General features: G+C 46.3%; 1 protein-coding gene across 2 annotated transcripts in view; it reads left to right on the plus strand.

The window, feature by feature from the left end:
- The window catches only part of Lima1 (LIM domain and actin binding 1), a 108,613-nt gene that overhangs the window by 67,213 nt on the left and 14,460 nt on the right, over positions 1–26,940 (plus strand). For both annotated transcript variants that reach the window (XM_028874591.2, XM_028874592.2), the window contains exons 5-9: positions 11,971–12,049; positions 13,261–13,409; positions 18,689–18,796; positions 23,508–23,565; positions 26,072–26,181. In XM_028874591.2, coding sequence (XP_028730424.1) covers positions 11,971–12,049; positions 13,261–13,409; positions 18,689–18,796; positions 23,508–23,565; positions 26,072–26,181 — 504 coding nt within the window. The remainder of the gene's footprint in view (positions 1–11,970; positions 12,050–13,260; positions 13,410–18,688; positions 18,797–23,507; positions 23,566–26,071; positions 26,182–26,940) is intronic.

A 26,940-nucleotide genomic window follows, 5' to 3' on the forward strand; every position in this document is an offset into this window, starting at 1 on the left:
AAGGTTTTGGGGTTTGTTTTTTAGCTAGAATCCTTTTCTGTGTGCTCACTTTAACTCTGCTTTAACACTGGAACAGTTGGCAAGAGCTGTAACCACAAAGCAGTTTTATGACATTTCTTAAACTCCCCTCTCAACTTTTTCAGTTCCCTGGGCCTGCCAACTCCTTCTTTCCCCTTTATGGTCTTAATAAAAAAAAAAATGTTTTTTATTTAAATGGGAAGAAGAATTTTAAATGGAAGGGGAAAAAATGTAAGACATCTTAAGTGGAGAGGAAGGGGCTTTGTTGTGACTCAAAGCTCCATTGTAAGTCTTCTCCCAGACCCTGCCGGGGTGGGACGTCTGATGTCATGCGGCACACACAATGCGGGTTCAGTGGAAAGGGCTTGCGCGTGTCGGAACTGGCCCAAGGTAGGAAGCGATTGGGGCAGCAGCAAACAAAAATGCTGATTATGTGGAAGACTCTGGAGAGAGTTTTCTCTCGTAAATGTCTAGGGAGAGATGGGTCAAGACAAGTCTGTTCAAAGAAATAGTCCAAGCAGAGAGGAAACCGCTCTACAAGGGATGACCCTTAGCTAAGCATGGTGACCCATGACTCATCTTAGCACTCTGGGAGGCTGAGGCAAGCCGGGCTAGGTACCCTGTGTCGTTCCCCTGACTCTTCCTAAGAAGGGCAGGGCAGGGGGGGGTGGGTGTTGATATTGCACGGCCCTGCAGCTGAGCTCACTGGAGAATGGTGGTGAGAGTTAGTTCCCTGGGCTTTTTTAGGTCTGGGTATTTGTGTGTGTGCCTTTCTTACTTCCTAAATGAAATAGTCCTTTGTTCCTTGGTTTTATAACTGTTTCAGAATAAGTGTAATTATCCATATAGGAAACATCAGCTACTTTAAAAAGTTTTGTCCAGGACTGAGACTATAGCTCAGCGCATGTGTTTGCCTAGCATTCACAAGGCCCCTGGATTCAGTCTCTGGAACTACTCCCTCCCTGTACACACACACACACATTCACACACACACACACACACACATTCACACACACACACATATACACACCCAAATGAACCACTCACTCCCCTACACACACACACACTTACACACACACACACACACACTCACACATATACACACCCAAATGAACCACTCACTCCCCTACACACACACACACACACACACACACACACACACACACACACACTCAAAATGTTTTGGTGTGTGTGTGTGTGTGTGCTTGTGTGTTTGAGAGAGGGTCTCATTGTGTAGCCCTAGCTGGCTCTGGAACTCACTTTGTACACTAAACTGGCCTCAAACTCACAGAGAGCCCCCTGCCTCTGCCTCCCTAGGGCTAGGATCCAAGGCTCACAGCCCTGTGCTTGGCTGTTTAGTCCAATATTTCAATCAGACTGTTAGGAAAGCTTCGTCTGTTTTTAGGTAGAAGAATAACCAACCTGCCTGCAATTAGAAGGTGCTTATGCTGGCACAGTGTCACCTGCAGAAGGTCTGGGTCAGCAAGCTCCGTGTCTGGGGGCTTGGAAGTCTGAGAAGCACACTAGACCCCCTTCAGGAGGAAGACTATTGAAGTATCGCTCAGAACCTGCCAATTAATAACAACATGTGACAGATGAAGTTGTGATACGTCTGTCCTGCAAGTCCAGCACTCAAGAGTTTTAGGCCAGCCTAGGCTACAGAGTGAATCTGAGGCCTGCCTACAGCCTGGACTATATAGTGAAACCCAGTCTTTTTTTTTTTTTTTTTTTTTTTTTTTTTGAGATAGATCAGGATGACCTCAGACTCACAGAGATTCACCGCTGAGTGCTAGAATTAAAGGTGTGTACCACCACTGCCCAGCTGAGACCCAGTCTTAAACTAAGCCAAATCCTAGAAATGATGACTATGTTTTTTTTTTAGTTTCACATAACAGTGACATGTAATAGCATATATGTGCCGCAGTGGTATGGCCCTTTGAGAGAACAGAGCACCAGACTAAAGCCTGACTTTACCTGTACCAACTCTACAGCCCGCACTAAAGAAACAGTTGAGCTGGGCAGAGGTGGCACACGCCCTTAATGCCAACACAGAGGCAAGTGGATCTCTGTGAGTTCGAGGCCAGCTTGGTCTACAAAGTGAGTTCCAGGACAGGCACCAAAATGACACAGAGAAACCCTGTCTCGTCTCGGGGAAAAAAAGAAAAAGAAAAAAGAAACAGTTTATACATGGCTTCTTGTGGATGATGGTGGGCTGATTTATTTTGTGTGTAGTGTTTTGCCTGAATATATGTCTGTGTATCTGTGCATGGCCATGGAGGTCAGAAGAAAACACCAGGTCCAGATCTCCCCTGGAACTGGAGTTTTAGATGGTGTGAACCATTATATGGATGCTAGGAATCAAACCCAAGAGTTTTGTTGTTGCTTTTTTTTTTTTTTTTTTTTTTTTAGTATTTACTTATTATGTATACAATGTTCTGTCTGCATGTATGCCTTCATGCCAGAAGAGGGCACCAAATCTCATTACAGATGGTTGCGAGCCACCCTGTGGGTGCTGGGAATTGAACTCAGGACCCCTGGAGGAGCAGCCAGTGCTCTTAACCTCTGAGCCATCTCTCCAGCCTCCTTGTTGTTGCTGTTTTGTGTTGTTTTGAGGCTGGGTCTTATGTAGCCCAGGCTGGCTTTTTATCCTCCTGCTTCCTTCCAAGTGCTGGGATTATTGGTCTATCACCACCCCTGCTTTCATGCACCTAATTAATCTCTTTACTGAGTTACTACGTCACCCGTAGCTTATAGCTTATATATAGTTTGAAAGTGTAGGGCTGTTGTAACTGGTTTCTCACTGTAGCTGAACGTTTCTTGTAAAAGACACATTTGTATAAATTAAATTTGGTGATTAATGGCTCACGTAACCCTTCAGTCTTTTGTGGTGAGATTTTGATGGATCTAGATATAAAGGTGCCCCTTGCGCAATTCTGATACTTCTCACTGTTTCTTCCCGAATGGCCGTTGTCGGTGTATCAGCGATCTGTCATCTTCTAATCTGTTTTGTGCCGACTAACTGCTTCCTGCTCCAGCCAGTCTGATTTCAGTCAGACATGTTGAAACTCAGCGTCAAGACTGGAACGTTACATAAGCCTTTGTGAGGCAAAGACACACCACGTGCGAGCCAGGGACCGGGGTCTCTGCTTCCTGCGTAGGGCTCACTCCTGACCGGACAGTGGATGCGCAGAGATGCCCGTCTCCACTGGCCTCCAGATGTTGCCATGGAGACCGTAGAACTGCTCAGGAACCTCGAGGGTTATTTTGTCCGGTTTCCTGCCCTCGGTTGGGAGGTCATAACCCCAGCTTTACACATGGAGACAGCTGAAGTTGGAGAAGTTAGTGGGTATGCCTGACGTCATGTGACTAACCTCAGAGCAAGGACTGAACTTGTGTAGGAGCATCCTATCGTACGACGCGAGCTCCGTGGATATTAGAACTGGTTACTGTTCAGACAGATGGCTGTAGCCCTGCCTGACTCTGACGTCTGTGGAAATTGGAGTGAACTGAAGATCGTACAATAGTGGTATCCTCACATACGCTCTCTATTCCTTATTCCTCCCCTTCCCCTGCCCCCGAGACAGGGTTTCTTTGTGTAGCCCTGGCTGTCCTGGATCTCACTCTGTAGACTAGGCTGGACTCGAACTCACAGAGATCCGCCTGCCCCTGCCTCCCAGTGCTGGGATTAAAGGGATGCGCCACCACCGCCCTGCGTATAATTGGATTTTGTGTAGCTTTAGTCACTACATAACTCCCTGTTTTGTGGCCTTTATCTTATTTTAGTTTCATCTTTGTTACATAGACCTGAGTGTGAATCTTCCTAGTCCCCGCACTTCCCCTTTTATGGGGTCTATTTCATTGTGCTGCGTAATCACTTCCCAATAATTAGATTCTATCTCTGAGCATCTTGGCAAAAATATTTTGTTTTAAATCATTTCTGTGGTATGTGCCGTCTTTTGAGGACATGCTTTTCTGGGTGTTTTCAGCGTGTCCTGGAGGGCTGTGCTATGTCAGAACTACCACTGTCTGAGCACATAACCCCGCAAGCTCCATCAGCCGCGGCTGCCTTTGTAGGATTCTGAACTATTCTTCGTCTTCTGTGTGTCCGTGTGTGCCTGCATGTATGTGTACCACATGGGTGCCTGGTATCCGTGGAGGCCAGACGAGGGTGTCAGAATCCCTGGACCTGGAGTTACATATGATTGTGAGCCACCATGTGGCTGCTGGCCACGGAACCCGGGTCCTCTGGAAGGGCAGCCAGTGCTCCTAGCTGCTGAGCCAGCTCTCCAGCCCCCAGTTTTAACTACTGAATTAGCCTACTAGATATGAAATACCACTTTTTTTCTTTTTCTTTCTTTTTTCTTTTTCTTTTTCTTTTTTGGCTTATGGTAAGGCTAACAATTTTTATGGAACACTTAGAAATACAGAAAATGTAGAGACATTCTGTATTTGTTGATAAATGCTTCTCTTAGTTAGGGTTTCTATTGCTGTGATAAACACCGGGACCAAAGGCAGCTTGGAGAGGAAAGGGTTTATTTCACTCACACTTCCGGGTAACAGTCCATGACTGAAGGAAGTCAGGGCAGGAACTCAAGCAGGGCAGGATCCTGGAGGCAGGAGCTGGTGCAGAGGCCACAGAGGGATGCTGCTTACTGGCTTGCTCTTCATGGCTTGCTCAGCCTGCTTTCTTATAGAACCCAGAACCACCAGCCCAGGGGTGGCCCCACCCACCATGAACTGGGCCCTCCACAGGCTTTCCCACAGGTCAGTCGATTGGGGCAGTTTCTCAGTTGAGAGTCCCTTTTCTCAAATGACTCTAGTCTGTGTCAAGTTGCCATAAAACTGGCCAGCACATCCTCCTATGTGCATTTTTTATATGAACGAACCATTTTGTTCAGAGTCACTGAAGTAGAAAAAAATGTTTTTTTCTTTTCAAGACAGGGTTTCTCTATGTAGTTTTAGTGCCTGTCCTGGACCTCGCTCTATAGACCAGGCTGGCCTTGAACTCACAGAGATCCGCCTGGCTCTACCTCCCAAGTGCTGGGATTAAAGGCATGCGCCACCAATGAATGCCCTGCCAAAGAAAAATTTTTTATCACTTAATACTTTGAGAAATTAAGAGATTTCATTTATACCCCACAGTTTCTATACATAGTTCTACAAAAGTCCAATTTCTCCCTAAAACCCTTCCTCCATCCTTGATTTTTAGGAAATGAGAGCGCGTCTGTAGGAAGAGTCCAAGTGAGAGGGTGGGAGGCAGGGAATCAGTCAGATAAGGAACTCTGCATAAACGCCGAGAGTCTCTGCTTTTGGGAGGGGAGACAGGATCTCATGCCGCCCAGGCTGGTCTCAAAATCTGTGCTTCAACTCCTGATCCTCCTACTCCACTGCCCAGAAGCTAGGGTCACCGGCATGCACCACAATACCTGGCCTGAGAATCACCATTTGCCATGGCACATGCTTTTCATCCTAGCACTCTGGAGGTGGAGGCAGGCAAGTCTTTGTGAGTTCAAGACCAGCCTGGTCCGCATAGTTAGTTCCAGGACAGTGAGACCCTCTCTTGAAAAAAAAAAAAAAAGGAAACTGGGCGTGGTAGTGCATGCTTTGATCTCAGGACTCAGGAGGCAGAGGCAGGTGACTTCTCCATGAGTTTGAGGCCAACCTGGTCTACAGAGCAAGTTCCGAGACAGCCAGGGCTACACAGAGAAACCCCATCTCATCAACCTTTTTGGTGCTTTGTTTTGAGACCAGGTCTCTCACTGATCTCACTGGACCTGGAGCTCGGTTAACCAATTGCCAGGCTGGCTGGTCAGCAGGTCCAGTGATCCACCTATCATCTGTCCACGCTAGCACTCGGGTTATACCATGCATTGTCATACTCGGCTTATCATAGGTGCTAGGGATCCCAACTCAGGCCTTTACACTTGTACAGCAAATACTTCCATCTGACTGAACGTGGTGACTCACGCCTATAACCCCAGTAATCAAGAGGCTGAGGCAGGAGGATTGCCATGAGTTCAGGCACACCTGAGCCTTGGAGAGAAAAGAATTTTCCTGAAAATAAGGGTTGATGAGATAGGAAATCTGCCTTGTTAATCATTTAAAACCTAATTTCCTTTTCCTTTCCTTTCCTTTTCTTTCTTTCTTTTCTTTTCTTTTTTTTTTTATTTTTAATTCTAGGAAAAATATTCTACAGACTCCTGGCTAAAAGCCTCAAGTGCCTACTCTCTTATTGTTGGTACATTTGATTGATGAATTCACAGAAAGGACTTAAGAGGCATTCACACGAGGCAGGTCACAAGTCAGCTAACAGGGAAGAACTTGCAGGGTGGGGTGAGCCAAGCCTCGGGAAATTCCACAAAGCCTTCAAATCAACTGTCTTGGCTTTTCTGTGCTTGGCAGGGTGGAACATTCCTGGAGTGTCCGTGTGTCCAAGGAAAAAATTTTGGAATGATATATAAATCTGTTGCAGAGGGGTGTGTGTGTGTGTGTGTGTGTGTGTGTGTTGTTTTGTTCTGTTTGGACTTTTATTCTCCCTTACATCCTGGAGAAATGCTGCTTCTCCCTGCCCTGAAATGGGCTCTAGATCTCGCATTCTGGTCTGAAGGTGAAAGTGATAACCTGAGCCCTACCTGGGCCCTGGGGCGGCTGCCTCCTCAGAGCCACATTCTTCCTTACAACTGATTCCCAGTTTCCCACGACCCAGGCTAGCCTTGAACTCCTGCCTCACATTCCCAAGGATCTGGATTCTAATCCTATTCCACCAGACCGTATTTCTAAGGCTCCCAGAGTTTTGTTTTGTTGTGTTTTAGGTTTGGCTGTTTGGTAGCAGGTGTTGTTTTGGTTTGGGTTTTGTTGTGAGATTCGGTCATCCTACTCCTTGTCTTGGCCAGCTGGATCCTCCTGCCTCAGAGGACGGCCCCTCATTCTTCAGGAGCTGTCTGTCTTGCTTCATTGTTTGTTTACTTTATGGTTTTCATATAATACTCTGGGGTGGGGTGGGGGTGGGGCACGAACCATAGCACCTGTGTGGAAGTCAGGGAATGATCACACCAGCCAGTTCCCTTCTTCCAAATTGACCCAACTCATCACTGGGCCTGGTGGCATGTGCCTTTATCTCTGGAGCCATCTCACCGCTTCTGGGGCTGCCTGGTGAGCTTCCGGGAACCACCTGTCTCCACCACCCCGGGACTGGGATTTCAAGTGTATATCCCCATATATAGTTTTAAAAAAAATTGGATTCTGGGGAGCTCAGGCCTTCTTGTCTGTAAAGCAGACACACTACTAGCTGAGTTATCATCCTCAACTGTTCAATGTTGCCTAGCCCAGGCTGGCCTCAGATTTGCTATGTGGCTGAGGATGACCTTGAACTCCCAACCCTCCGGCCTTCACTTCGCATGTGCTGAAAATAGAGGCCTGTGCTGCTATACCCATATTTTGGGGTCTCACTATGATGCCCTGGCCTGAACCTGGCTATGTAGAAGCGGATGACCTCAAACTTTGGATGTTCCTCAAGCCTTCACCTCTAGAGTGCTGAGGTTACGGGTACAACACACCCACTATTATTTCAAGTGCTTAAATGAAAAGCTAGCCAAGATGGGAAGCCTTATTCTCGGGAAATGACAAAGAAAGCTTCTGCAGGTTTCGTTCCTGTTCATCCTGTGGAACCTAATGCAGGGCAGAGCGTGGAACTAGGACCAGAGGTGAGCTTGAGGGCTGCAGCATGTACTCTTGGGTTAGTACTTGGCTTTTATCTTTGGCAGAGTGTGAATTCCTCTGTTAAGAAGAACTTAAACTGGGCGGTGGCGGCACACGCCTTTAATCCCAGCACTCAGGAGGCAGAGGCAGGTGGATCTCTGTGAGTTTGGGGCCAGTCTGGTTCCAGGACAGCCAGGGCTACACAGAGAAACCCTGTCTCAAAAAAAAAAAAAAAAAAAAAAAAAGAAAGAAAAAAGAAAAAGATAAAAGAAAGTAGAGCTTGATCACATTGTATTCTATATATGTATACGTGTGTGTGTGTGTGTGTGTGTGTGTGTGTGTGTGTGTTAGAAAACACTTGCTTTAAAACACTAAATATGTAATATGTAGGGGGTCACGATGGCACCACAGGAGAAAGCATCAGCTGCCGACCTGATGATAAGTTCAGATCCCTGGAATCCACGGTGGCAGAACTGTCTTAGTCAGGGTTCTATTGCTGTAGAGACCCCACGACCACGGCAACTCTTACAAAGGGAAACATTGAACTGGGGCTGGCTTACAGTTCAGAGGTTTAGTCCATTATCGTCACGGCAGCGTGCAGGAGGAGCTGAGAGTTCTACATCTGGATCGTCAGGTAGCAGGAAGAGGCGGTAAGCCTGGCTTGGGCTCCTGAGACCTCACAGCCCACCCCTGGTGACACACCCACTCCATCGAGGCCACACCCCCTCCCTATTAGTGCCGCTCCCTTTGGGCCTAGGGGGGCCATTTTCTTTCAAACCACCACGAGAAACAACTCCTGAGAGTTGACCTGACCTCCACATGTACACCGTAGGACATGTGTGCATGTGCTGCACACACTCGCGTGGACACACACACACACACACACACATTATATTTTTAATTTATTTGTTTGTTTTTAGAGGCAGGGTTTCTCTGTGTTGCTTTGCACCTTTCCTGGAACTCGCTTTGAAGACCAGGCTGGCCTCGAACTCACAGAGATCCGCCTGCCTCTGCCTCAGTGCTGGGATTAAAGGCGTGCGCCACCACCGCCCGGCCTCACATACACTATAAAATAGGGATTTTGTTTTGTTTTGTTTTATATTTAAAGAAGAATATATAACCCACAATTCAGGCAGGAGGATCACAAGTCCAAGCTCAGCCTGGTCTACATGTGAGACCCTATCTCATCCTCTAGGTACCTGAATATAAATGGAGGAGGGCAGGAGGGAGAGAGGAAGGAGGGAGGGAGGGAGAAAGGCCACGGAGCTCATTTTCTTTTAGTTTGAGATGTGTTTGTAATTTCCAGGATCTCTCCTTTTTGAGTCCCCAAAATACCAATTTCTGAATTGATCTTATAGTATAGTAACACTTGAACTCTTGGAATTTGAGCAATCACTGTTAATTTCCTGCCACGGTCCCAAATAAATGCTAGTTTATTTTGGCTCTCCCACTTAGACCCCCTCCTCCAGCACCAGGCTGGGTCGCAGCAGCAACACTTGGCCTTTTCAGGACGAGGAATATGGATGGAGCGTGTCCAGACCCTGACTCCCGCCTCGGCTGTCAGCTTTCCACTCTCCCAGAGCCAGAAATAGTGAGCCACATAAGTCATACAGATGTAGCTGATGTGAGTGGACCTGACCGAGTAAGATGTGACGACATTAGGGTTTTATTCGTTTGGTTTTATGAAACAAGGTCTTCCTTCATAGCCCATTCTGACCCGGAACCCAGGGCAGCCCTTCTCCCATAGTCTCCCGGGCGCTGGGATTACAGGCATGAGTCACCCCTCTCAACTTTATTTTGGTTTTTATTTGAAATATATTATTACAGGATAATTAGGGGTAGAAAGGAATAAATTGTTTTAACGACATAGTAAATTTTTGAAGTCAGTTAGCTCATTGTGTTTAAGAGTTTAATAACTTTTATTAGGGATTATTAATCAGAAACAAACAAATGATGAAATCCCTGTTCATACGAAGGAGCACACAGAGAAATCAGCACGGCAATGCTTTTGTAAAAAGGGTGCATTGGAGCTAACACACCAGGCCAAGATGGCTCCTGTCCTTTATCCCTGTGCTGGGTGGTGAGGGCGTCTCATACCATTGGCGGGAACGCAACCTCACAGGCAGCCGGGACTGGCTAACTGGTGGCCCTTGCCTGGCTAACTACTTTTGATATTTAAGAAAGAAGTTTCTCAAGTATTGAACTCAAAGTGTTCAGCAGCAAAGCACTTACCTAGGATATTTGAGACCCTGCATTTGATCCTCATCCTGGAAGAAAGGTGGGGGGTGGGGTGGAGGATGGAGGATGGAGGGGATGGGGGAAGGGAGAGAGGGAAGAAAGAAATGTCTCTTACCTCCTGACACACTGGCTTTCACCTAATTCCTACTTCTAGTTGTCTGGAAACATATTTGAATGAGAGGTTCTGGCTGGAGGCTGTTATTACAGAATGAGATATTCCTCATCTACTGTGTTTGGGAATATTCTGTAAAACTAAGTGGCTTTTTCTTGAGTATATTTCTAGTCCTAAAATTGTAATTTAAAACTTTATATATTTTGGTTTTTATGAAGCAGGATCTCCTATAGCCTCATATATTTGCACAGTCTGGCCTTGAATTCCTGATCCCTGTCTCTCCTCCACTCTAGGATTAATTACAGGTGTGTGCCACTACACTTAACCTAATTTGTAACTATAACTAAAGGTCTATCCAAAATATAAGACACCAAGTGTTAGGATTTCAAGAATCACAAAATACTGTATTCAAAACAAAATCTGTTCCCAGTGTCTGCAGCATAGCTCAGTGTACGGCACTTGCCTGGCGTGTCCAAGTCCCCAGGTTCAGTCCCTGGCACCGAAGAAACAAATTATGCTACAGTCTCCAGGCAGTGCTGCTGCTGTTAATCCCATCACTCGGGAAGCAGATGCAGGTGGATCTCTGAGTTCTAGGCCAGCCTGGGCTACAGATCGAGTTCCAGGACAGCCAGGGCTGTTACACAAAGAAACCCTGTCTCAAAAATGAATGAATGAATGAATGAATGATGCTACAATCTACAAATCCTGGAAGGGTGTGAGTACAAAGGCATCGTTTCTCTCAGAGGGCTTCTGCGTCAGTGGGAGGACAGTTACCACACTCTCTACCAAGCATTGTAACAAAATGTGGCTGGGCACCTCAGACTTTGGGAAGGAGTAGCTATATGTGTATAGAAGAAAGTGACAGTCTTGGGGCTTTGTTGTTGTTGTTGTTGAGACAGGGGTTCTCTGTAGCTTTTGGGGCCTGTCCTGGAACTCACTCTGTAGACCAGGCTGGCCTTGAATTCAGAGATCTGCCTGCCTCTGCCTCCCGAGTGCTGGGATTAAAGGTATGTGCTACCACCTGGCTGACACTAAGTCTTGAAGGAATAGTATTTGCTAGAAAGAAGGACAAGCATAATATGGGTAGAGGGAGCCTCATTTATTATGCCATGGTCCTCAGAGCAGTGTGAGTTCCCTGAAGGATAAAGGATGTGTCACAGAATACCCGGAGGAGGCTGGGTGGGCACTGATTTACCCAGGAGGTCATCTGGATCACACTGAACACTTGCAGTGATATTCAAGGGTAACTGGGAATTCTGAAAGAATTTTGAACAGGAGAGTTCAGGGAGATGGAGATTTTAGAATAATTACTTTTTTTTTTTTTTTTTTTTTTTTGGTTTTTCAAGACAGGGTTTCTCTGTGTAGCTTTGCGCCTTTCCTGGAGCTCACTTGGTAGCCCAGGCTGGCCTCGAACTCACAGAGATCCGCCTGGCTCTGCCTCCCGAGTGCTGGGATTAAAGGCGTGCGCCACCAATGCCCGGCTGAATAATTACTTTTTATTGGTTGAGATATTGGCAGTCTTGCCAAGACTGGATTAGAATGTGGGAAAAGAACCAGTTAAGCAGAGAATGGGATGTTAAGGAGTCAATGATGAAGACTGCCAAGGCAGCGACAGTGGGGTGCAGTGAGGCGGAGGGGTGCTGCAGGTTTAAGGGACATGTCATTGTCACCTAAGATATGGATAGGGACTCCCCTCCAGCGATTGTTTACATTTCAGTGCTGATGTGTAAGCTGGCTGGGCACCGCTGGTCAGTAGCCATGAGCTTCGCTTATATAAAGTCACTTATTTGTCCCTGAGCATCTGTGAACATATACTGCTTGACATTTAAAATGTGCCGACCTTCTGGATTTTGTTAATGAAGGAGTTTCGAGTGTTACATCAGTATTTCCCATCTTCTGAACAGAGTCTCTGGACCCAAAGCCGCAATGCAGGTGGAAGGCGGACCTCTGAAAACAGCTGTTCCCTGGATGACTTGGAAATAAGTAAGCACAGAGTGTGTGGAAAAGCCCTCCAAGAAGCAACTAAGTCACCGCGAACGTTTTGCAGTCAAAACCTGTGCTGCTAAAGGAAGAACGGCCATGGCAGACAGAAGTCTGTGTGTCAGCTACAAGCGGCTCCCAACTGTTCTGCTCTTCCCCCCACCCCTGGAGCGGAGGACCCAACCCAGAGCCTTGTGCTCCACCACTGAGCTAAATCCCCAACCCCTGTTCTGCTGTTAGCTTTCCTGGTTTTTGTTTTTGTCATTTGTTTGAAACAATGTCTCTAGCCCAGGCTGGCCTAGCGCTCCCTATGTAGCCAAAATTGACCTTGAACTTCTGACCCTCCAGTCTGATTCCCCAGTTCTGGGATTGCAGACATGAGCATGCCATGCTTGCCCAGTGTGCTCTCGCTGCATTTTTCAAGCCTTTTTTCTTTTTTTAAAGATTTACTTATTATGTATCTGGTGTTTCAGCCTGCAGTGCAGACCAGATGAAGGCACCTGAATGAGCCGCCATGTGGGTGCTGAGAATTGAACTCAGGACCTCTGGAAGAGCAGCCAGTGCTCTTAACCTCTGAGCCATCTCTCCCGCCCCCTTTTGTTGCATTTTTAATCCATCCTTGGGTACATCTGAGGGGTGTGACGTGCTACAGACACTTTGACTCCACAGTTATCAGGAACGGGAGGACTTCCGTAGACGGACGGAATCCCTGACCAAGATTATTTGTCCCAGAGCAGGGGGGGGGGGTAGCTTCGAGGTAGTCCGGGTGCTTATTATAAACAAAACAAAAAAATTCATTCACAGCACAGAAAATAAGTGAACAAAAATACTAAAATTGTGTGTGTGATTGAATGTGTGTGTGTATAAATGTACATTAATGGTAAAGGCACTCTGTTAGGAAAGTGAGTTAAAATTACCTATGAAAGACACTTCTATTTCTGATTTTCTTTTTGTGTGTGTATGCTTTTGGTTGTTGCTTTTGGGTTTTTGTTTTTTTTTTTTTTTTTTTTTAAACAGGGTCTCTCTCTGTAGTCCCCGTTGACCTTGAATGTGTGGGGCTAGTCCCTCACCCACCCCGGTGCTGGGATTACGGACAAGGCCCACGCCTGACCTCTCTTGTACTTCTCATAGAAAACGTTAAGCGTTAGATCACAGTCACCCGAGACTTGGGACCCCCGTATCCTCTAACGAAGTGTTTCTCTCCACACCTCCAGGTCATGTGTCATCCCCCCCATTCAACCTGGAGAAGAATGAGAGTAAGCGGAGTGTGGAACTCCCACGCCTCTCGGAAACCTCCATAAAGGATCGCATGGCCAAGTACCAGGCTGCCGTGTCCAAGCAGAGCGGCTCAGCCAGCCACGCGGTATGTGTCCTGTGCTGTTTGGGTGTTTTTGTTTTTGTTTTGTTATGTTTTGTTTTTCGAGACAGGGTTTCTTCGTGTAGCTCTGGTTGTCCTGGAACTTGCTCTGTAGACCAGGCTGGCCTCAAACTCACAGAGATCCACCTACCTCTGCCTCCCAAGTGCTGGGACTAAAGGTGTGCACTTACACCATTCTTTTTTTTTTTTTTTTTTTGGAGACAGGGTTTTTCTGTGAAGTTTTGGTGCCTGTCCTGGATCTTGCTCTGTAGACCAGGCTGGCCTCGAACTCACAGAGACCCACCTGGCTCTGCTGGGATTAAAGGTGTGTGCCACCACCACCTGGCTACACCATTCTTATTTGCTCCTCCGGACAGCCGGCATGAGCGCTGCAACCAGGAAATGTCTCCTGGGCCCTGACCTCTGACCCTGGCCAGTTCCCGCTCCTCCTCCCTTTGTTAACATGTGTTTTCCAGTCTTGATTTTGCTCCCCCAGCGGATGCATACATATTCACACCTCACTGGCTTTCTGTGATGTTAGCAGCAGTGATATCAAGACTTTTCCTGGCTCGTCTACTGAACTTTTGCACTGTCACTGATAAAAAAAAAAAAATCGGAATCTTACTAGCTTTAATAGGAACATCTATTGTGAGTTTCTTTTCAGTTTCGTGGTGGGTGCTTAGGGTTGAACTCAGGCCTTTGCACACGCTAGGCAAGCGTGCTACACTGGGTTATATCTTCAACCCAGATTTCCTTTTTCAAGAGAATCATGGGAAATATAAAAAACATGAAGTGCATTGAACACTGATGTAGTTCTGTTAGGTTTTTCATTGATATATTGCTCACATAACATAAAATCACCATTCTGTGGAAGCACACACTGGCTGAGGATGTAGCTCAGCGGAAGAGCCTTTGCCTAGCTTGCGTGAGACCCTGGCTCTGATTCCAGGCTCTAAAGGGAAAAGCAGACCAAAAACACACTTAGGGGATTTTTTTTTAAGTATATTTACAAGGTTGTACAACCTTAACTCTGTCTTAATTCTAGAACCATTCTGTCAGCCCTCAGAGAAATTCCCTGTTTAGTCACTCACTAAAGCACTCATCCGCTTCCCGCCTATGAATCTGCAGTCCTGGACATTTCATTCAAAGGACTTCTGTGAGGGCTGGATCTGGGGATGGTACAGCACATGCCTAGCATGCCTGAGGCTCAGGATTTAGTTCCCAATATAAGAGGAGCTCTATATGGCTTCTCAATCTTTAACCCATATGATGTAATGATTTCCTGCAGAGAAAGAGTCATGTATTCGAAAGGAGGGGGTGGGGAATGACAGGAAGATCACATGCTTAATGAACGGAAAGATTTGGTATTCTGCACACGCACCCCCATAGTGCTAAGAATCAAACCAGAATGTCACATATGCCGGGTAAACACTCAGCCACATCCCCAGCCCCAAAACCTGTTGTTCTTTTTTTCTTGTTGTTTTGAGACAGGGTTGTAGCTAGAGTTTTCCTGCCTTGCCCACAGTTAGGACAAATCTCTGTCACCCACAGCCGCTCAGACCCAACCAAGTAAACACAGAGACTTATATTGCTTACAAACTGTATGGCTGTGGCAGGCTTCTTGCTAACTGTTCTTTTATCTTAAATTAACCCATTTTTATAAATCTATACCTTGCCACGTGGCTGGTGGCTTACCGGCGTCTTCACATGCTGCTGGTCATGGCAGCGGCTGGCGGTGTCTCTCCGCCTCAGCTTTCCGCTTCCCAGAATTCTCCTCTTTCCTTGTCCCACCTACTTCCTGCCTGGCCACTGGCCAATCAGTGTTTTATTTATTGACCAATCAGAACAATTTGACATACAGACCATCCCACAGCACAGGGTCTCAGCATGTGGCCTTAGCTGTCCTGGAACTCACTCTGTAGACCAGGCTGGCCTGGAACTCACAGAGATACTCCTGGCTCTGCCTCCTGAGATTAAAGTCATGCGCCACCACTGCCCAGCTTGAGATAGGATTTTACTCTGTAACCTAGCTTTAAAGTCACAGGGCTCCTCTTGCCTCAGTCTCCCTCCCGAGTACTCAGGTGACAGGAGCACAGGATGTCATCACATCCTCTCTTTGTCGTCTTAAAATCTACTCATTTGTGCCGGGCAGTGGTGGCACGCACCTTTAATCCCAGCACTCAGGAGGCAGAGGCAGGCGGATCTCTGTGAGTTCCAGGAAAGGCGCCAAAGCTACACAGAGAAACCTTGTCTACACAGAGAAACCTTGTCTACACAGAGAAACCTTGTCTACACAGAGAAACCCTGTCTCAAAAAAAAACAAAGACAAACAAACAAACAAAAATCTGCTCATTTGTCTGTTTACCATAGTGCTGGAAACTGAAGCCAGGACCTACCTCAAGCATGCTGGAGAAGTGCAGTGCTGTCAGGGCATCCTTAGCCCTGTCAGGGGCATCCCTAGTCCTGTCAGGGGCATCCCTAGCCCTGTAAGGGGCATCCCTAGTCCTGTCAGGGGCATCCCTAGTCCTGTAAGGGGCATCCCTAGTCCTGTCAGGGGCATCCCTAGTCCTGTCAGGGGCATCCCTAGTCCTGTCAGGGGCATCCCTAGTCCTGTCGGGGCATCCCTAGTCCTGTCAGGGGCATCCCTAGCCCTGTCAGGGGCATCCCTAGCCCTGTCAGGGGCATCCCTAGTCCAGCTTCTCATTTTGAGTGGATGCAGAAGTTTGTTCCTTCTGTGATTTCAGAATACAAGATCTATTCATTGCCAAAGGTCTTAACCATGTTGGGAAAACAATATTGTTTTATTTATTCCTGGACAGATCAAAACTGTGCAGATTCAAGATCACAATGTCTATTCCAGAAGTAAAAACATTTCCCCCTACAGAATTATGCATTCCTCAGTAGTACTAATGGACCCATTCTCTGAAACACAGTTGTTTGTTTGTTTATTTTTTCCTTCCTTCCTTCCTTCCTTCCTTCCTTCCTTCCTTCCTTCCTTCCTTCCTTCCTTCCTTCCCTCCCTCCCTCCCTCCCTCCCTCCCTCCCTCCCTCCCTCCCTCCCTCCTTTCTTTCTTTCTTTCTTTCTTTCTCTCTTCCTTCCTTCCTTCCTTCCTTTCTCTCTCTCTCTGTCTCTTTCTCTCTCTCTCTCTTTCTCTCTCTCTTCCTTTCAGTCCTGGGGATTGAAATCACAGCTTTATACATGTTTAGTTTAGACACATACTCAACCCCTGAGCTACACTATCATCCCTTACTCCAGTTTTTTTTTTCCACAGTAGTTTTAATAAGAGATGATGTATATAAATCAAGAGAATGGAACAGAAGAGTTTACTGAGTGTGAAACAGGGATAGAATAAGACTCTCCTTAGAACGTAGATCAGGAGATGCAGAGACGGGTGAGAGGCAAGGCTTACTTCTTGCCTGATACTAGAGGTGTCTGTCTGTCTGTCTGTGCAAGCATTCCACCCAGATGACTCCTCGGGTGGGAAAACCTGTTCCGTGACCTCGTTTGTTTGTTTGTCTTTTTTTTTTTTTTATAAGAGCAGCAGGTATGACCGTGACAAAGCACCCTCCTGCTGGCTGGTTATTTTGCTCTTCATTTTGAAACGGTCTGGTGTATCCCAGACTGACCTCAAACTGTCTATGTAGCCGAGGCTGATCTCGAACTCTGGTCCTCCTGCCTCCAACTCCTAAGAACCGGGATTACATCGCCACCACACACAGTTTTATTTGGTGCTGGCAGGTAGAACCCAGGGCTTTATGCATGCTAGGAAAGCTCTGTACCAACTGAGCTACATCCTTAGCTCCCCTCTAAAAACAAAACCAAACCTCGAGGGGTGTAGCAGCACAGGATGGCTGGAGTTAGAAGCCATTTCCAGGACTGCCGGGCTACAGAGATCCTGTCATCTCTAAATGAATTCTCCTAGTGGAGGAGGTTCGTCATTAAAGTTCTGCTCTGGAGATTTCAAGAGTTGAGAAGTCTTTAAAACTTCTGGGGAAAAGTACGTTTCGTCTCACCCTCCAAGAATGTCTGAAATTCCTTACAGCACATGATTGTAACAGGGCACATCCTGGGCAGCTTCTTAGGAGGAGCTCGGAGACAGACAGACAATAAATTAATGGGTGTCATGGCGTGCCCGGCAGGGCTGGGGACCGCCTCCTCCTCATAGCTGCACGTGCAGCAGGGACGGCCCACTCTGAAATCGCTGACCTTAGCAGATTCCTCACATCCGCTTCACTGGCCCTGTGGCCTCAGATGGCTTGTTTCTCCCCAAGCCTGAAGAAGCGCAGATGGGACCGGGAAGGTAGCCGAGCTGAGAGCCAGCTTTCTAGTGCACAGTCTTGAGTTTAACCACCAGTGCCATGACACCTGAGTGTGGTGACACACACCAGCAGCTCCAGCACTTGAGAAGTGGAGGCAGGGGCATCAAAAGTTCAAGGTTAGCCTTGGCTATCTAGTCAGTTTGAGGCTAGCCTGGACTACATGGGAGCCTGTCAGAAAGAGCGAGGAGGAAGGGGAGGGGTCATAGGAAAGGTCACAGTAAAGATGGGAAAGCTCCCTCTTTGTTGATTTTTAGATCTAGTAGATCAGTTCATTTTAACTTTCTGCTCCCAGTGTCCTGTATGAGGAAAAAAAAGATAGGATTGTTCTCCTTAGTCCTCCTTATGGCGGTACCAATACATGTTTTCTCCAACGTTGAGACTCGGTTATGAAATATAGAATAAGGTATATCTTTGCAAATTTTATGTGAAAAGCTTTTTTTTTTTTTTGAAAGTTTGATAGGAGAAGATTGTTTATGGTATCATTCAGTATGATTTCAGTTTTTATATGTGTCCATCCTCCCTGTCTTTCTTTCCAGGCCGGGCATTTAGATGGATGGTCAGTATATTTCCTTAATTGCTGGCACTTGGCATCACCTTTCCTTGCTCCCAAATGGTCTTTTCTGTAAATTCACAAGCTTTGCACCTCACAAGCTAGAAGAGTGGGTTCACAGAATGCGCGTGCTGGGGGTGGCCCGGGCGGGGGTGGCCCCGCTGATACGTCTGTATCCTAACGGGCATCCACTGTGACACAGGCGTGCAGATCTCTAACTCGGAGGTGTGTGTCCACACGGCTGCTTGTGTTGTCTCACCAGTCGGGGTTCTGCTTGTGACCGGGGGTTGACTTGGCCTGAGGTCTGTGAGAAGAAGAATTTTTTTTAAAGCATTCCAAGTTTATTTGAAAGATGAGCCGTGAAGAGAATGGAATGGTAAGCATTTTGAGTTCACGGGTTATTTTTATTTTGTAGAATGAGTTGAAAGCCAGTGGTGGTGAGATCAAAACTCATAAATTGGAACAAAAGGAGAATGTGCCCCCAGGACCTGAGGTCTGCATCTCCCATCAGGAAGGAAGAAAGGTAGGTTGAAAGTCCACATCCAGTTGCCAGGGAAGCATGTGTTCTAAATTAGGCGCTTAAAATTAGAAAGGGCTCTGGCTCTGGGCTGCAGTGTCTGGGAATTTGGTGGCAGCTGCCAGAGCAGATTGTCATTTTTGCAGGTCGCATAAATTTCAGTTAGGAAGCTTTGTAATTTACAGCTGACCAAATAATGAGCCTTCACTGGAAAATTCTTTTGTTCAGCAAATACCCAGAAGGCATAAAGCTCAAGTCACCTATAAAAACCTGCTTGGTCAGAGATAAAATTCTTATTTTTAAAAACTTTTTTAAGGTTTTCTTGTATGTGTATAAATGTTTTGCCTGAGCGCAAGGTGTGTGCACTGCGTACGTGGCTGGTGCCCTCAGAGTCAGAAGAGGGTGTTGGATCCCCTGGAACTCAAGGTACTGACAGTTGGGAGCCACCATTCGGGTGCTGGGAGTTGAACCCAGATCCCCTGTAAGAACTGTGCATGCTCGAAACTGCTGAACCATTTCCCCAGCCCCAAGATACTGTCTTTAAATCATGCACGGTCTTCTTCTTAAATATATACTCAATATGTTATTTTAAGATTGTCTTTCGTTTGCTTGTTTTGTCTTAATTTTGTTTTGAGATGAGGTCTCTGTGTCTCAGGCCCGTCTTGAACTTCCACGTTCAAGCAGTCCTCTCGCCTCAGCCTCTTAAGTAACTGAGACTGCAGACTCCTGACACCACTCTGGCTTAATACAGCTTTTTATTTGGTTGGCTGGCTGCTTAAAAAAAAGTTATTCTTTTTCTCAAGGTTATTTGCTCGGTTTTGGTTTTGCTCTGCTAGCGATTCACCCAAGGCCTTGCATGCACTGGGCAAGTGTTCTCCCGCTGAGTTACAGCTCCAGCCCTCACTCAAAGCATGTTAGAATGCAAGTCGTATGTGTTAAGCATAAGAAATGCTAAGCTTAGAAACCGAGGCCTGGGCCAACAAGATGGCTCAGCAGGAAAAGGCACTTGCAGGCAAAGCTGAGGCCCTGAGCTCAGTCTCCAGGACTCCCGTGGCGGAAGGGGAGAACCAACCTGCAAGCTGCCCCCTGAATTCCACACCTGTGCTGTGGCATATCCTCACCCCCACACATATCATAACTAACTAATGGGGGCGGAGTAAACGAAAGGCGGAACCAGGCATACTAGCAAATGCCAACAATTGCAGAACAGTGCAGGAAGCCAAAGCAGGAGGGCTGTGAGTTTGAGGCCCGGATGGTGCACGCAGAAAGTTTGAGGCCAGCAAGACCCTGTTTGAAAGCAAAGAAAAGCACATACACATTCACCCTCTTTCATAGCCACCCCCCCCACTCCATCCCTCCCTCTCATCTCTCTCCCCATCTCTTTCCCACGTGGCCTTCATGTGCAAGAAAACTAACAAACCATTGCCTTCTGACATGGTAGCTATTAAAAATCGTTATGGTGGGTGCTGGAGAAAGTGGGGCCATGGGAGTTCAGAAAGACTTCTTCAGGAAGACGATGTCTGAGCCAGTCTTGAGGAATGTGCGGGAACGGGCCAGGTGAGTGGAGAAAGGTCTCGACACACAGGCATGGCAGAGTGCGGAAGCCTGAGGTTGACGTTTGATTGATTGGCAAGGTAGTGGTAGTAGATAGGCAATGATGAGAGACAGGTGAGGGGTCTGGAAAAGCCTTCTAGGCCGTCCTCAAGGGCTTGGATATAATCAGACGCCAGTGGGAAGCCACGGAAAGAGTCCCAGAAAAATCACATTTGTGACGCGCGTCTTAACCATGAGATGGACGGCATAGTTGCAGCACGGAACAACTTCATGGAGACAGCAGACTTGCCGGTCATAGACTCATCAACTAAGCTCTATACTGGGCTTAGCAATTATGAGCACTGGCTGTTCTTCAGAAGATCCAGGTTCAATTCCCAGCACCCACATAGCAGCTCACAATTGTCTGTAACTAAAATTCCAGGGATCTTACATGATTTTCTGAGCCTCCCATGCATACTAGGTGTACACATAATACATGCAGGCAAAGAACTCATACATAGAAAATCTTTCAAAAATCTTAAAAGTAATAATAAATTGTATAAATTATAGACTTTTTTTTTTTTGAGACAGACCCTGTAGACCAGGCTAGCCTAGAACTCACAGAGATCTGCCTGTCTCTGCTTCTTGAGTGCTAGAACTAAAGATGTGGGTCACCATGCCTGGCTAGTGAAAGTTGTTTCTCAAATATAACAAATAAATATGTTTGGAATTTTCCTTATGGTTTATAAATTAAAAAAAAAAAATCCCAGCATTGAAATCTCCCCATCTTTACCTAAAGATCATAACTGAGGAAATACTTATCTGGAAAAGGATGCTCCTGGTGTTCTAAATTCTGTTTTTGTGCCGATTTGATGTGAAATTAGAACTCTGGGCTGAACTGCAGGATTGGAACATTTTAATTACAGTGCAAGAGAGCAGAGCAGCAAGAGAATCATCAATCAGGGAGGGTGGGGAAGGGGGGGAAAGACAGTAAATACCAGTCAAGCGAGTCCTCAAAGTCTGTAGGCTTTCCAGAGCCTGGCTCTCCCAGGACGGCCTGACTGCCTTCCCTAGCCAGTACCTAAGCTCTGCTTGAACTTTGGTCTGCTACAAAAAGATGTTAATGCTACAGGAAACATTCTTTTCAAAACAAAACAAATGCACACACACTTTTTTTTTTTTTTTTTTTTTAGGCAGGGTTTCTCTGTGTAGCCCTGGCTGTCCTGGGTCTCTCTCTGTAGACCAGGCTGGCCTCAAACTCAGAGATCCACCTGCTTCTGTCTCCCAAGTGCTGGGATTAAAGATGTGCACCACCACTGCTCAACCCATATGTTTTTATTTATCCTTTGAGAATGTAAGAGGGCACTGGATCCCCCGGAACTAAAGTTACAGGCAGTTGTGAGCCACCATGTGGGTGCTGGGAATTGAGCCCAGGTCCTCTGCAAAAGCAGCCAGTGCTCTTAACCACTGAGCCATCTCTCCAGCCCTAAGTAACTTTCTTGAAATGCCATGCTTTGTCAGGCAGTTGCTTTTCCTATAATGAGATGTCTGAGCATGGTCTCTGGTGCTCCTGCCTGGAAGTCCCTGCAGTGATGGCATCTGTCCACCCACATGTTATGTCATGATGTCAGCACTAAGTGTTCCAGGGGACTAGGTCAGAGGTAAGGGAAGAACATCCCAGGATGGGTGCACCTACAAATTCACAAGAGTTGAGGGTCTTTTTTGTTTGGTTTTGGTTTTTTTGGTGATAGGGTCTCATGTAGCATAGGCTAGCCTCTAATTTACTGTGTCGGCAAGGATGACCCTGAATTACTGGCCCCTCCTGCCTGTTTCTTGAGTACTGAGATTGTAGGCATGTGCCAACCAGCCAGCAGTGAAGGTCTTTTTATAACCAAACACAACTTTCAAAAAATGTATTTCATACCATTAGATGAAATACTGCATCGGAGGCGATCGGTTCAATACCTGGTACATAGTAAACACTCAGTAAATGTCAGCTGTGGTCATTCTAGCTTATTCTTTGCCAAGGTGGAATCCCTGTAGTGAAAGAGAGTAGGGGAACACTGGCATTCAGGTGTGGTCCGCCAACAACTTAGTCTCCAGCATAGTTCGGTTCTTCAGACATCTTGCCATAGGCCCTTGGTATCACCCGTTAAACCAGCATCATGATCTTTATAGAAGATGTACACCAGGAAGGACTAGGGCGTGTATAAAGGAGGGAGGGAGGCAGTTCTTTTTTCAAGTTTGATGGCTTCTGAACCAAAAATATATGCCTACGCTTAGGGTCTGCTTCTTGTTAAAACAAACAAACAAACAAACAAAAAATTGCCATTTTGAGACTAGAATATTTTTGTTGGTTTTTGGTCTCCCCCACCCCCCAGGTGTGGCAGTGTGCTTTTTTTGTTTTGTCTTGAATATTTTTCTTAGAGACACATTTTTATTATTATTACTACTGTTACTATTATTTTATGTGTATGAGTTTTGCCTGCATGTATGTCTGTGCACCATGTTGGTGCCTGGTGTCTGAAGTGGCCGAAAGAGGGTGTTAAATTCCCTGGGACTAGAGTTAGGTGGTTGTGAGCTACCATGTGGGTGCTGGGAATTGAACCTGGGTCCTTCACAAGAACAACAAGTGCCCTTAACAAATGAGCCAGCTCTCCGCCTCTTTCTCCTTCCTTCCCTCCATCCTTTCTTTTTTTATATATCAAACTCACAGTCTAGCAGGGGCTTATCTTTAACCTCTCCCTTCACCTTCCAAGTCTCAACCTCTCCACCCGAAACACCCAAACAGAAAACCAGGAAAATCAGAGTAAGAATAACTCCTGTGATTAACTATGTTCCTTTCCCCTGCTGTGGGGCTTGCTCTCCTTGACAAGGGGGTTTGGTTTGGTTTTTGCTTCCTGAGATACGGCTTGAACGTTCTTTATGAGGGAGATGATGCGCACTTGGCAGCTGAGTGCAGTCTGTTCTAGTGCGCCTCTGTAATTGAGAGGCGCGTTAATATCCTCGTAAAAGGCAATCGCTGCCTCTCGTTTAAATGCTCCGCTGTTCCGGGCCGTTATCCGCCCCAGGCAGCCAGTGACTAACTGGAGTCAGCGGGTCTTTATGGCGCTGGCAGCAGATGCTCTTCTATTTTTAATGCTCTTCTTAATCCCCCTTAATCTTTTTTGTTTTTTTCTCGTAGGTTTCTGCAGCTGAGAATAGCCTGGTGGCCCATTCTAGCCCCGCGGAAGACGATGCATGTAAGCGTTTGCTCTTAGCTCTGCATGGCAGGGTCCCTGCTCCAGTCTGTAGAGGAAGGGACACCACACACCCAGCCGCCGAGCTCATTGGAGTCTCCACTGGGCTTAGGGACTGCTGCCGGACACCTGTCACACTTTTCATAGCTCAGGGAGAAGCTGTATTACATACGGCTAACATGGAATACAGATTTTTTTTTTTTTTAATTTTTGAGATTGTTATTTATTTTTAATGTATGTATATAGGTGTTTGCCTGAATGTTGTCTGTATACTATGTGTCTGTAGTGCCTGTCAAGACAATGGCATCAGATCCCCTGGGACTGGAGTTACCACAGGTGCTGGGAATTGAACCTGGGTCCTCTGAAAGAGCAGCCAGTGCTCTTAACTTCTGAGCCATCCTTCCAGCCCTTACTAAAGGAATAACTTTTAACAACACTTCTCTCATTGAACTTAATCCTACCTTCGGCACTAAACTCTGCCAGGCCCGAAGCTGTATAAACTGATCTTGAAGTCTTACTTCAACAGAGGTGTTCAAGAAGGACTGTATTAATGATTGGAGAGCGTTTTCCTCAAAGTGCTAAATTTTGACATAATTTGACCCTGTTTGGAGTAGTTGTAAGCCTGGTTTCTGAAAGATGAAGATTTGGGTTTTATTTTTACCATCTTTATTTTTATGTATTTATTTTTCTGACACAGTCTTGCTGTTCACTGACTAGCCTAGAACTTACAGTGTAGAAGAGACCGGACTCTCCTGCTTCTGCCTGCCTCCTAGGCGCTGTGATTAGAGATATGAGACGTGTTTCACAATGCATGCGATACCGTGACCACGTCTGATTTTCACTGTACCGTTGTTTTGGTTTGCTTTTTTGGTTTTTCTTTTTTTTTTTTTTTTTTAAGACAAGGTTTCTCTGTGTAGCCCTGGCTGTCCTGGAACTCCCTATGTAGACCAGGCTAGCCTTGAACTCACAGAGATCCACCTTCCTTTGCCTCCAAGTGGGGATTAAAGACTTGTGCCACTTTGCCCAGCTCGGGGAATTATTTTTAAATATGTCTAGATTCCTAGCTTCCCACACACAACAAATCTGGACACAGAAATCCTCAAAACTGAGGTAAGAGCATTAATCAAGATTTATGCTTCAGATTGCCCAGAAAAGCTCAAGGCTGAAATCAAAAGCACCTTTCTGCATTCATTTGCTCGAACTAAAAGATTTTTTTATTAGGTTTGCAATACATTTCTTCTTTCTTTGTCTTTTCTCCAGAAACAAGACATCACCTTTTAGTGCTTTGTTGCCTCTAGGCTTTAAGAACATTTAGATTATATTTTTATCCATTTATTTGCATGTGGACTCAGGACGGCTTGCAGGGGTCTGTGCTCTCCTTCACTGTGTGGATGCTGGGGATTGAACTCAGGTCTTCAGGCTTGTCGGCAGGTGCCTTTACCCGCAGAGCTGTCTTGCCAGCCCAACTCTAGACCCAGGAATTTTGGTTAAATGGTCTCTTAGCAGCTGGGTGAACGGCTCTTCTGTACCTTCTGAGTTTCATCGTGAGGTACATACACTGGCAGGAACTTCCTTCATACGGCGTTACTTAAATAATTAGGAAGAAAACCTTTATGTGGCATTTTCATTATTGATATCTGCTTTAAAAATAATCCAGAAGGGCTGGAGAGATGGCTCAGAGGTTAAGAGCACTGACTGCTGGTCCAGAGGACCAGAGGTCCTGAGTTCAATTCCCAACACCCACATGGTGGCTCACAACCATCTATAATGAGATCTGGTGCCCTCTTCTGTATACATAATAAATAAATAAATCTTTAAAAAATAATAATAATCCAGAAAAGGCAAACTGTCCCTCAAGAGGAGGAAGCAAGGTGGATCTCTGTGAGTTCGAGGCCAGCCAGAGCAAGACCCTGTGTCTAATTTTTTTTTTTTTTTAAAGAATGATCCACAAAGACTCAACACACATTCCTTCCTTTTCCCCAGCTTCAGCTGAAGCTCCCCAGAGGAAGTTACTGGGCGTGCCAACTACCAAAAACACCAGGTCCATCCACAGCCTTAAGAAATGGCACATGCGCCGGGCGGTGGTGGCGCACGCCTTTAATCCCAGCACTCGGGAGGCAGAGCCAGGCGGATTTCTGTGAGTTCGAGGCTAGCCTGGGCTACCAAGTGAGCTCCAGGAAAGGCGCAAAGCTACGCAGAGAAACCCTGTCTCGAAAAACCAAAAAAAAAAAAAAAAAAAAAAAAAGAAATGGCACATGCTTCAGAGCAGAATGTTTGGGTATATGGGTGGTCTGGGTCCCAGGCGTGTGCCGCAGAGTGAGAACGTCTCTAACTGACAGCCTGACTCCTGGGGGAGCCCAGGACACTTTCGGTTTAGAGCCCTCCTCACAGGAAAGCGGTACTCTCCCCGACACTACAAGGACCAGTGGTGGGAAGTACCCGTGTTTTGCTTTTGGAAAGAACCTTGCCATGAGCTACTCTAAAATGCCTGCCTTTGTGACTCCATCAGGTGACCCCCCGGTGAAGAGTGAGGCCCAGCAGCCTGTGCACCCAAAGCCACTGAGTCCTGATGCCAGAACCTCCAGTCTTCCAGAAAGTTCTCCTTCCAAAACAGTGAAGGTATGGTGGCATTTGTTCCCTGAGTCCTAGACTCTTGTTTCCAGTTCTACATGCTGCAATTTTTATTATTCTGTTCAGCATTACCAGTTGGCTGTCCTAGACATAATGCCAGTAAGGGTGTACTTAAGAGTCACTTTCAGGCTGGGTGGTGGTGGTGGTGGTGGTGGTGGTGGTGGTGGTGGTGGTGGTGCACGCCTTTGATCCCAGCACTTGGGGGTGGGGGCAGAGGCAGGGAGGATCTTTGTGAGGTTGAGACCAGCCTGGTTTACAGAGTGAGTTCCAGGACAGCCAGGACTGTTACATAGGGAAACCCTGTCTTGAAAAACAAACAAAAAAATAATAATAATTTATTTTCCTAGTGTAAAGGATGGAAGCTATGAACTTTTTTTCCCTCACACTTAGTAATTTGCATATAGAACTAATTGATGAATAACAATGTAAGATGTTTTAAAAAAGTGACTGAGGAAGACACCTGGCATTGGCCTCTGACCTTCACATGCACTTACACAGACACACACACACACACACACACGAACACGCACACACAAGCCAGGCATAGTGGTGCATGGTGAGGCTGAGGCAGGAGGATAGCAAATTCTAGGCTAGCCTGGACTATGCATTGAGACTGACCCTACCTAAACAAACAAACAAAACAAACAAGAAAACCCAGTGACTAGACTATCTGACCTGGTTATGGATTCTGCGTAACTGAAGAATCTGAGCCCTGGTTAATCTAAGAACGAACATCTGGTACTGAGA

This window comes from Peromyscus leucopus, chromosome 20 (genome assembly GCF_004664715.2).
Source record: "Peromyscus leucopus breed LL Stock chromosome 20, UCI_PerLeu_2.1, whole genome shotgun sequence".
NCBI lineage: Eukaryota > Metazoa > Chordata > Mammalia > Rodentia > Cricetidae > Peromyscus > Peromyscus leucopus.